This window comes from Solea senegalensis, linkage group LG21 (genome assembly GCF_019176455.1).
Source record: "Solea senegalensis isolate Sse05_10M linkage group LG21, IFAPA_SoseM_1, whole genome shotgun sequence".
Classification (NCBI taxonomy): domain Eukaryota; kingdom Metazoa; phylum Chordata; class Actinopteri; order Pleuronectiformes; family Soleidae; genus Solea; species Solea senegalensis.
Window position 1 is genome coordinate 12169785 of NC_058040.1, and position 12467 is coordinate 12182251.

The 12467-nt window shown below is 42.1% G+C and overlaps 1 protein-coding gene across 1 annotated transcript in view; it reads left to right on the forward strand.

Annotated features, from left to right (window-relative positions):
- sardh (sarcosine dehydrogenase) overlaps positions 1-12467 on the forward strand; it is a 33384-nt gene that overhangs the window by 14409 nt on the left and 6508 nt on the right. The window contains exons 11-17 of the mRNA XM_044012468.1: positions 896-986; positions 1127-1268; positions 5530-5613; positions 5904-6017; positions 7490-7628; positions 9552-9665; positions 10026-10173. Coding sequence (XP_043868403.1) covers positions 896-986; positions 1127-1268; positions 5530-5613; positions 5904-6017; positions 7490-7628; positions 9552-9665; positions 10026-10173 — 832 coding nt within the window. The remainder of the gene's footprint in view (positions 1-895; positions 987-1126; positions 1269-5529; positions 5614-5903; positions 6018-7489; positions 7629-9551; positions 9666-10025; positions 10174-12467) is intronic.

Here is a 12467-nt window from a genome sequence, read left to right on the forward strand (position 1 = left end):
AGACTGTACACAGGACATGCAATTTTAAAAAAAGAAAGAATAGGGAGCAGCCGTTAACTCGGCTGTTTTGGGACTGGGTGGATAAAACATTGAATTGTAAACGGGCCGTTGTTGCCGTCAGGTGCAGCAGATGAGGTCAGATTGCTCAGAGGCTGCACACAAAGGTCAAGTGATGGACACGAAGGTCACAACAGTCATGTGTGGGGGTCACATGACACATAGGTGCTTGTGTAGAAGTTGTGCAGAAGTCGCCCAATAATATGTGAACATCTGAAATGTTGCCCACCCCAATTGCTGGCAGTCCGACATGGTATTTGATGTTTAAATAAGCAAATCAAATGACATATTTACTCGTGAGTATTATCATGAATTGCAATACTAGAAGCCAGAACAACACTGTGCTTAAGTCTATTATTTATACGCTTGGCCATTAGCGTCTGTGTTGTGTATAGAAACCTCGCTGTCGCAGCAAGACTGACAAAAATTGTTGATTGGTGATTTAGTAATGGATTAATAATCAATTAGGATCCACACGGTGTCGGTGCAGCAAGTCAAGTGCAGTTCATGACCCAGGTTGGGCCTTTCTGGGCCTCTCTGCATGGAGTCTGCATGAGCACCGGGTTCTCTGGTTTCCTCCCACAGCCCAAAAACATGCAGAATTGGGGATTAGGTACTAATCAATTAGGATCCACACGGTGTCGGTGCAGCAAGTCAAGTGCAGTTCATGACCCAGGTTGGGCCTTTCGTGAGAGTGGACGGTCGTTTGTCACCGTGTGGCCCTGTGATGGACTGGACCTGTCCAGGATGTACTCTCCTCATGTGGAGGATAAAGCGGTAGAAGATGAGTGAGTGAGTAATAATGGATTCATTCATGCCCTTGCTGTTTCTGTGTCAGGTATGATGCTGGGAGGAGGCTGTGGTAAAGAGCTGGCTCACTGGATCATACACGGCCGCCCTGAAAAGGACATGTATGGCTACGACATCAGGTACATCAGTGCATCCAAAACACCATAGAAATGTAAGCGTTTGATTCTATTAAAGGGCAGAAGAGGAAGTATAATAACTGCTGAATAGTCTGTCACCTTTGATTAGCGCTAAATTAATCCTCTGAATTCGTCCATCGCAGGCGTTTCCATAACTCGCTGACGGACAACGATCGCTGGATCAGAGAGAGGAGCCACGAGTCGTATGCAAAAAACTACTCTGTGGTTTTCCCCTTTGATGAGCCGCTGGCCAGTCGGAACATGAGGAAGGACCCCTTCCATCAGGTACGCTGAGCGGTTTGATCCGTGGTGCTCATAGTTAAGCGGAAGATGTCTTGGCGGAGGTAAATTGTTAATGCGTCATCGTCTCTGTGCTTGTTAGTGAGGACTCTCTTATCTACTGAGGTTAGATGACTCATTTGAGTCGGAGCAGTCGAGCTTTAATTGGAAATAAAAAAAAAAAGAGGAGCCTTGAATTAGTTCTGTATCGTTTGACGCATACTTTATATTTCCGGAAAATGTCACACGGTAAAACTTGCACAGCGAGATGGATATGATTTAAAAAAAAGAGCCTTGAAAGGAGTTACTGTGTATAGTTTTTGAAGCATAATTATTCAAGTAAAAACAGAAATCTCCTATTTCACAGCATCTCCTTGAAAACTTTATTATGAAACCATAATGATGTAGATTTTTTTTCTAACCTTGGCTTTACTTTCAGGCAGGTAAGCAGGGATTTGACTGTCTTTAAAAGGAAAAGTGTGGACATTGTCTGCCAGGATATAGACATCTATAGACTCTTTTTTTCTATAGCTGATGTGAAAACTTTCCAGACGCGTATTGATTCTTCAAATGCAGCAGAGATTTTTGCTAAATATAGATGCAGAATGTTAACTCTTTTATTTTAAACCACAGGAGCATCTATATAACCTGACCCGTCTTCTTATACCACGCCCTTTCCTTTTCTCTCCTTCAACCATTCAGTCCCTCTCCATGTTCTTCACTTATGTTTCCTCATTTTCAGTAGTCCTTTGTTCCTCCTGTGTGTTTCTCCCTCTTTGTTCTTGTCACTGTCTGTGCTTTGTGTGAGAGAAAGAAAGATTCTTTCCTCCCATTAGCCTCTTTAACCCCAGCGTCTCGCTGGCAAATTGAAACCGTAACGTGCGTTGAACTGATAAACATCTGGGCACGTAAATGTACAGAGGAGACACAAGCTGTCATTTCTTTTCTCATCCCTCCGTCCTTTCTCTTCCTCTGGTCAAGCTCATAGCTTATTCATGCAGAAGGCAGTTATCAGTGTAACGTATCCCCAGCAGCTGCATTTATTGATGCGATCCCTGCCAACATGACTGCAGATGATAATCTTGGCTCCCGTCGCCTGGCTCTGGATGTCTTCCTCCGTCTCTTTAGCGCAGAACAAACTTTTAATGGGACTGGCCCGTCATATTTTATGCATTAATGACACACTTAGCCATGATTTCCCGTCCCAGACTTCATTTAACTTTAAATGTTTTGCGATTTCTACGCCTGCTCGCTCACGCACGCGCGGGCGCTCTTTACGCTTACACAGATTCCATTAGCGATGTTGTCATTATCTTCTCTAACTCCTGCCGACTGCTTCTTTAGAGCGTGTTTTATTTAGCATCCCTGACACCTTTCATGCATAATTAACCTTAATTCCCAAATAGCTTTTTAAGAACAGATTTGGTCCTGAGCTTGCATCGAAAATGCATCTTCTTAAAAGGTTTTTTATTTTGTGTGTGTGTGTGTGTGTGTGTGCTCCCTGACCTCGAGGATGATGAAAAACGGCCTTATGTAACACTTCAAATCTAAGAGTCGACTCACGGTGACGCCGTCCAGCTCAAATTGTGACTCACTGGTTTCATAAAGAGAGCTTCACCTGTGGTGAAATTCCAGTGTCAATAAGCAGCCGCACCCCCCTCCCCCCTTCTTTTAACCGATTTAGTCGCATCTCTTTCAGCTCTGTCGGCTCTGAAAAGCATCTGTTTTTATCACATTCACCCTCCCACATCCAACACGTTACATATACCGTTTGTGTTTTGCCGTGCACCTCCTGTTCCTGCACGACATTGAAAGAAAAATAACTAAATCGATACAGACGAGCTCTATCGCTTTGTGTAGAATTGACCCAAGATGTTTGACACGTGTATTTGTATCAGTACATTTTCAAAGAAACACAATGACTGTGGATAAGTACATACATCAGTTATCAGTGTGTCTTTAGTGCTTTCAAACCTGTCCACTTGAGAGTAGAACACATGATGATGCCAGGTAGGAATAGGGCTGATGAGTCACCATTGACCACAGTCGAGATTAATAAGGTTGCATGTAGTGGTGCTGAACTATTCATCCTTTTCTAATCAAATTCAATATTTGAAATCAGTAAATCCTACACGTTTCCAATTTCAATATTCAGTTTTGGAATGTTTTATTTCATTTCTTTATATTCTCATCCTTGCATGTGAAAGAATGTGTGTGATATGAGCTTAAAGTCAAATGTTTCATCCTGATGAAAACAATCACGATATCCATGTCATTTCACAGAATTTCAAAGTAAAAGTGTTTTTTGTTACATATCACACATCACATCATTGACAATAAAAAAAACATATTTTTGATGCAAATGAAATAAAAACACTTTACAACCTCGTATGAGATTTTATGCTAAATGTAATACATTTAAAAGTGTGATGCATATAACGACATGTATTATTATTATTATTATAATAATAAAAATATTGCATCATATTTAGTATTCTGGCTGTAATCTAGCTACAGGTAGAGTCGGTCATGGCCCAGTTCCCATTATAACTTGATAGAAAGTGGAGGGCCGCATTCAAATCGGGAGGTGGGCCGTATATGGCCCACATGCCTCGAGTTTGAGACCTGTGCATTAGAGCATGTAAGTTAGTCGTCAGTTTGTAATGCTCACACAGCAAATATTGAATTAAAACTTGTATCAAATCTCATTTTCAATACATTTTTAATAAAAATCACAAATAAATATTTTAAATCATCACAGCTCTAAATTCCTGCTTTCATCACAGCTGTCTCCTTCCTGCTCGCCTCGTCTTCATTTGCATGATAACAAATGCAGGGTCAGCTGTTGCCTTTTTCTTTTCTTTTTTTTTTTCATGGTGATTATATATAATTACGGCATCACATTTGATGTGCAATTCAAACAACAATACCGGGCCGTGTGTGTAGACGCCGCTTCTCAGGTTGGCCAGACTGAATTCTTGATGGAGAGCACAGATCCTGTAAGACTGGGTCTGTCCGACCCTCAGCTGCAATCCCATTAGTCCCTGCTAATCACTCACCGAGGGCCATCACCTAGCAACTAGCCCTACTGCTGTTGGAGCGCCTCAGATAAATGTAGGTGGTGGCAAAGCAGAGGAGGGAGAAACACTAGCCTAATTATTATTTTTTTAAATGAGCTTTTGGAAATTGTGCCGGCTCTCGCTTGCAATCATGGCTGCACATATTATGGCTGAGAGGTATTTTAGGGGGTTGATTGGCAGAGGAAGCCGTCCCCGTGCATCATCTTTCTTCTAGGAGGCAATTCAAGCCTATTTCGGCACTCGAACACGCCATCGCTGACACGGCCGCTCACATGTTTTCTCCGCCTCGGTTGCATGGATGGTAAATATAGCTCAGTGTGGGAAGTTTGGCAGGAGGCAGCTAGCTGCCTGCTAGAAGGAGAGCATAGCAGAACATACCAACTGTGGGCGACTGTCAATTTTAACAAGGGGGATGGTGAGCGGCGGGCTAAAATAATCTTTCATTTCTGCACAGTTTAAAGAAACCAAGGATTAATAAGTGTCTTATGTGTGAAAGAGTAAGACATCAAGCAGAGTTTCAGGATCAGTTCTCTTCATGTAAAGCTGGGGACACATTAGTGATTTTGAGAAGACTTGGAGTGGACACTAACAGACTGGTTTCAGTAGACAACTGAAAGACTGGGGATCACACATTTAACGACAGATGAGGGATCACAGACGACATGATTTGTCAAACCAAATGAGCGCATCAAACGTCCGCAAGATGTCAGCGACTGTTTTAACAAACACTGATATTCCCGCTATTTCCTGTCGTCTTCGTCTTCTGACGCTATTGCCTGTGTCCCCACCTACATGGCAACATGTGTACGTGTGCGTCCGGGGTTCGCTGTTCGATTGACCACGAGGTCGGGTCAGATTTCTGTGCCGTCTGTCCCCAACTCGTGCCGACTGCTGCAGACTCTGCCCAACTGTGAATCGTGGGTAAAATTGGGCAAAAGCATCTTGTAGTGTGTCCACGGCTTGAGGTGAATTGTCACAGTGTGGTGTTGTCATGGTTATAGTTTTAAAGAAATGTATCTTAAAACCCATTTTTACTCTTTGGCTTTCGACCCATGTATGAGACGCTGATTTTATCTCTTTTATTCTATGACTTGTTTATTTTGTGTTGTTTTTGTACTTTTTTTTATGTGAAAAACATCTGTTTAGCTCATTGACTGTATGTGTGTGTGTGTGTGTGTTTGTTTTAGGTGCTGACAGAGCAGGGCTGTGTGTTCCAGGAGAGACATGGCTGGGAGAGACCAGGCTGGTTCAACAAAGAAGGGCCTGCTCCTGTGAGACACACACACACACACACACACACACACACACACACACACGTTTGACTCTGCACATCCAGATGCATGCCCTTGATTGATTTATTTCCACATATTGACAAAAGGAAACACATGCTAGGTTTTCTTTTTTTGCTGGATCAGACCTGTTGGGACAAGCTGACTGCCAGTAATAGGCGACACTGACACAGTATCCAGTATCTACCCCAGTGCAGTGTCCTCCTCTGCACCAGAGAAATGATAATGATTAATTAGACTCTAACTCTTTGTTTGCCTTCCTTATTGCAAAGGTTAAAGACTATGATTACTACGGTGCTTATGACATTGAGAGGAACGTGAACTACAAATACAACGAGCTGCTCGGGAAGGAGTACACCTTTGACTTTCCTCCACATCATGACGTGGTAAGCAAATATAAAGTGTGTGTGTGTGTGTGTGTGTGTGTGTGTATTATGGCTCCATTCAGGCCCTCTGCTAACATCCGTATTGGATTAGGGCTGAAGGATTCATCTAAATTTTATTGAAATAGCAATACAGCAGAAGGTGCAATATTCATTAAAGCTGAAATGTTTTGTCAAAATACAATTTTAGATGAATTATAGTCTTGATCTATACACAACTTATGCTACAGACTGAAGAGTACACCTTTGATTCTCACAGATCTGCACAAATATCACACAGTAATCATTTAAAAAATCTTTTTTGAGTGAATAATGACCATTCTCTCTGATATGGCTTTTTTTTCTTCTATACTTTATTAATCCCTTAAGGGGAGGTTTTTGACCTGGTGGGAACTCGACTCGGCAACCCTCAGGTTACAAGCAATTCCTGTTACAATAATCGCAAATAGATATTTATTCAAAATCGTTCAGCCTTGTAATGGATGCATGGGCTCATTGTGAGAAGAATAATTCTGTTTTTGAATCAGATTTTACTAATTAGATTTGTGTCAGTATTTTCAAACAACACTTTTCACGACACCAACAATACTTTTTAAGAAGCAAGTAAAATATCGATTTAATCATTCAACAATATTGTATTTTATTGTTTGAAAATACACACATCTGGAACAAAAAAATCAGTCAAAAATAATTGCACGTATCTATCGTTTGTCAGATTTTATATATATATATGTATATGTATATATACATATATATATATATATATATATATATATATATATATATATATATATATTAGATAGTTACAATTATTTTGTCGGATGTCGACGGGGAAACTCAGTAGCCAATCAGCAGGCAGCTTCCTAAGGCCCACCCACAGTCAGAATCCCAAAACAAAGAGGGAACAAATCAGGGAGCACAGAGAACAACATTAGTTTATTCCAAGTGTCTGTGTATTGCACATAAATCAACATAAGTATGCTGGCCACATGCGTCTCCAAACTGTGTGTGTGTGTGTGTGTTTTGTTTTTTTTGATTGGATCCAAGTACGGGAACTTGTGACACTGAGCAGAACAATGTTGGCTGAAATTGAAACAGCTCCTTCATTTGTCAGACATAAATTTAAACTACAAGTTTTAGGGTGGTTCGACGAGTCTGGACATTCTCTGAAAGGAGTGTGAAAGTGAAAAAAAGGAGAGCGCGTCCTCTCGGGGGAAATAATGGCCGTGGAGAATAGACAGAGTGCACAATACAGTCAGTGTGTTTTATGGTGCATGAAGGAGTTTGAGGGGAAGCACCAGCCTCACTCAGCAGCCCCGAGGACAGATGAGAACAGAACTTGATGTTTGCTCCAAGTTTTCCCTTTTAAATTGCAGTGATGTCGTCGAGGATCAGTCATAGAAATACTGTTTTTATGCATTTTTTTTAATTGGACATGTGTTGTGATTTATTTATATGTGTTTTTTCAATTGCAGATTAAGAGCGAGTGCCTCTCATGTAGACACGGTGTGGCTGTGTTTGACATGTCCTACTTTGGAAAGTTTTATCTCACCGGACCAGATGCCAAGAAGGCGGCCGATTGGCTGTTCACTGCTGATGTCAACAAGAAACCAGGTCAGTCTGGCTGCTGCTAAAGCACACACACACACACACACACACACACACAGCAGGCAGATTCAGACAGATGGGTGAAAAGGTCGACAGAATGAAGAAGTCCAATACGCAGACGGAGGATCTAAACAAAGTGCCAACACGCCACAGTTCCAGAAAATCGTAAAATACTTCGCCTGCACTTCTCGCAGTGGCGCTGGTAAATGTGTTGACAGGGAAGTCTCTCATTGCCTAATCTATTTGTGACAAATTTGTGCAATTTGTCGGCACAGCCGTCTGTTTCCTGCAGTGACGAGATGTGTGGGGGCGCATATATGGATGCTAGTAAGTCTGTCCCAAAGAACCGTCACTGATAAAATGACTTTCATGGCGCCAGATGTCAACAAAATGCCGAATGATCTCAGCAGAAATGAGCAGCGTGGTCCTCAGAACCAAACCCTGGCTGATTTAAGAGACATCACCCGAGGCCAAGTTATCAGACGTCATGCTGCTTCATCCGGAGCAGGAAAAGTCTTTTAACTTCCCCTTTAAAGGTCCAGTGTGTGTCATTTAGCAGGGCTTACTTATGGGCAGAAAGTGATGCGCATAAGTATGTTTGGGTTAGCGTTTGCGTGTCGTCGCTTTGAAATAAGAATTGTTTGGTTTTCCTGGACAAAGTCATCTTGTGCAGCCATGGCGGGACAAGGAAACTGGACAAATTAGTGTTTTTCAAGCAGAGGTCAACGTAGTTTTCTCACGTGCAAGACCATTAGATGTCACTAGTTCTTGCACAATGGGCTTTTAATCTTCTACATGTAGTGTAATGTAATGTTAGTGCCAAGCTTGGACAACTCTTCCTCATTCTACAGGATTTTGTCTTGATCAACAAATGAATTGTCTTTACCCACAACGTTTAGTGGAGCAACTTCAATGAATTTGCAATGATTAACCCACTTATGACCATCAAAGGGAGTGCTTCTCCAAGATAACTCTCACTTTTGATATCTGGCAGTTTTTCAAACCGCGTAGGAGTACGCTGACGTCACGAACGCGTCACGGTCTGTCCACGAAAGTCCTGAGGTTTTACCGTACTGACAAGTATATGGGCGCAAAGCTCCACTGCTTTCCAGTATCCATCCATCCGTTTTCTACCGCTTTATCCTCCACATGAGGGTCACGCGGGGTGCTGTGGCAATCTCAGGGTCACACCCTGGACAGATCGCAGTCCATAGTTTTTTGAATTTTCTAGATATCACAAACTGTCTACGGGAGTTACGGTAACGAGAAGTACGCGTGCCAAATCATGTCGGCGACGACAAAATGTGGGGTACACCGTGTCAGGTGTCGCTTTGACAGCCTTAATATGGAGTTAATATGCAACATCTACGTCTTTTTGGCTCTTTCCTCCTTATGTCCACGTGGCACTTTTACACAGAGAAGAATGTTCCTGTCCCAGCGAGCGAGCCTGTGCTTCTCTGACGCTGACATCGTCAGACACCGCTTCCTTTAAAGCCCTCTTGACAGAATGAAACTGTATAATCCATCATTCCGTCAAGTGAGAGATGACAGTCGCGTATTAGCGCGTCACCGCGACTGTCAGCTCCCTTTGTGTGGACGCGTTATCATTTCATGTGCCTCATATGTTAAAGATACAGATTCATTCAGTCGTCGGTCGTCTTATTATGCATCTTTGTTAAGTGATGTTCTGTCGTCGTAGTTCACGTTTCAGTCGTTTTCTTTGTAAAAAAACAAGATTCACATGATATCCTGGAGATTCCCTGGAGTCCCACCTGGTTTTAACACACTCAGATGTTACTAAGATTTCCTTCTTATTGATCCGTGTGGTGCAGGAAAGGAGACACACAGTCATTCAAAGGGATAGAAACCAGATTACAGCCAAAGCATCAGTTCCGAACAGAAGATCGATCCCTCTGCTGTGTGTTTTAGGCTCTACTGTCTACACCTGCATGCTGAATAAAAGAGGAGGAGCAGAAGCTGACCTGACGGTGAGCAGACTCGAACCCGGTGCTTCCAACCTGCCCTTAGCGCCCAAATCCAATGGTGAGCAATCGTGTGCATGCGATACTTGTTTTTGTACATTTACCTGCCATCACTGTTTTCACTGTTGTTTTCCAATTTGATCCATTTTCATTGCTTGTTTTGTCATTTTTAACCATTATATTCTCTATTTTGTCTTTTCCTTTGTCTTAATTTGCAAAAAAACAAACAGAAAGCAGCGTTTACAGCCAAAGAGTTGAAGTTATGCCGTGATGGGAAATCAGTCGTATTAAAAAGAGATGAAAGACACAAATGCTTAACATTTGTTTTTATTTTGGCATGAGGCTTGTATTTTTCCATATAATCTCAGATTTTTCTGCCATTTTCTTCACTTCCTTTTTCCCTCTTCCTCCTTCACTATAGGTGACACGTACTACCTGGCGATTGGTGGTGGCGTAGCAGAGCACAACTGGAACCACATTAGAACAGTTCTTCAGGACCAAGGCTTCCGGTGTCAGCTGGTTGACCATTCTGAGGACATGGGGATGATCAGCATCCAGGGGCCAAAGAGGTGAGGAAAGAAGGGCGAGAGGGAGGCTATGACTGACAAGAAACAATGGTGGGAGGGCAAAATAGCAGAGGAGAAGAGAGGAAAAAAGTTGGGTCATGATTCCCATCTTGCGGTGGGTAAACCGAAAAGACGAGCTGTTGGGGTCGACGTGAGCGGGTTAAGTGGTCGCGACTGTGCCGTGGGCGTGAGAGGTGAGACAGGTGGAGTGAAAACAGAAGCGGGGGGGGGCTCAAGATTAATGCCTGCAGCCCTTTCGCGACGCTGCAAAGCCTGTGCTTTAAATTAAGAGTAAAAGTGAGTGATGATGATGACGATTTACTGGAGCAGAGCATTCGATTGTGATGTCAACAACAGTTTACGCCCTTTTTACTGGAGGTTGGTGCATTAAAACTGTCCAAGCAAGTCCCCGCTCTGTCATCATAATGTAGGTTAGGTAATAATGTTTGATTTTTATTTCACCTTGAGGTTTAATTGGACCAGAAATAAAAAAAAAAAATCTCTGGACTGACCTTGAATAACTATTATTCAATCCTAAATAATAAGTCTCAGAATTGGTCTTGACATTAGAGTGGATATTAGTTTTATACAACCATGTAACAACACTGTGTATTCACTGTCTTTTATTATTCCCCCAGTGTAAATAGTGCAGCAGCGACATTAGTTCAAATTCTAGGTTTACTTTGGTTGATGCTGGGTTCAGTACAGGAGTTGGAGAGGCCTGAGTGCCTTCTTTGTAAAGTGCATCATTAATCTAGGTGATCCGTTTTAGTTAGAAGGCTATTTTAAGTCCGCCACACAGCACGCCTTTAAGAATAAATAAATAATTAAATATAGTAATCATCATTTGCATCACCTCATTATCTTTCTTCATACTTCTGTAACTCTCTAATCTAATGACCAAACCTGAAAATGTCACTGCCATGTTCTGCTTTCACCGTTTCAGAGTCACTTCAAGCCCTTTCACTTTCTTCTTGCTCAAAGAGACTGAGCTGGGCCACTTTTACCTCTTCCCAATTTTCATCCTCTGAACCACTCGTCTGTCTTTGTTCTTTCTTCTTCACCAGCAGCAGCAGCAGCAGCACGGTTTGGTCACTGTGTTCCATGTGTGGGCTGCGTCAATTTCTTCTATTCAAGGCTTTTTTCATCCTCTGTCCTCTCAGATAGCTTTATCACGCTCTATCTCAGTCTCCTCTCCCTTTTCCTCACCCTTTTGCTCAGTTGACTTTTTGCTGTGTCCTCTTCCCTCTTTTTAGATTTTATTGAACCAGAAATCAGTGAATCTACAGCAGCTTTAGCCCAGGATGTCTATGTGTGTGTGTGTGTGTGTGTGATTTACCCACTGTAACCAAGGCTGAATACATGATAAATCATCAAATTGTGATAAAATGGCCTTATGGCGAAATTCTGAACAGCTAAAAGTGGTAAAAGACTCCTAAATCTGTCAAATTATTGTGATATGTATGTGAAAATAATAAGTCTTACCCAATTTGAATTAGAGATGGGACGATGGGATGCGTCCGATATATCACAAACGACTGATACTGATATTGGCCCCATACAGTCATTTTAGACCGTTTATGAACGTATAAAGCTGTTTGTGCTGAGTCATTTCAACGACACAATTCTCCAACTGTGTAACAAATATTGCTGGAATAGACAGCCCAAAACATGACTCGGCTAAAATGCTTTTGCTGATTTTTATTTACATATTTACAGTCGATTTTTTATCGATACCGATACTCACCGATACCGATTCCCATCAACCAATGTATCTGATTTTTTGACCATAATCAGGTCTAATGTCTCTACAATGAACCATGTTCGTTATGAAGCTCTTTGTGTTTCCTTGATCAGCCAAAGTGTCTGCATAATGTGTGTGTGTGTGAATAATATTAACAGGATCGGCGTCTCAGTCTGTGATGATTCTTCGCTCCTTCTTATTGTCGTGAGAAACTGCCAAAAAAAATCAACTCCTCCAATGTTTTGGGTTTTAATGAAGCAAATTCATCTCTTTTTAAAGCTGGAGGAGAGAGAGAGGAAATTACACGTTTTATGGAAATGCGATTGTCTGTGTTGCCTCCTCAGAAATATTCTCTCGAGCGGGGGTAGTCACTGTAAACTCGCTGGCTCTCACACACACACACACACAGATTGGCAGAACTCTCCAAAGGGTGAAACTGGTGCTTGCTCAGTTTTGTTGCATCATACACCAGGATGTATAACACGAGGAGTTCTGTGATGTCCTGAAAGAGAGGGGCCCGTGTGTTTACATAATATCCGTCCTCTGATCCACA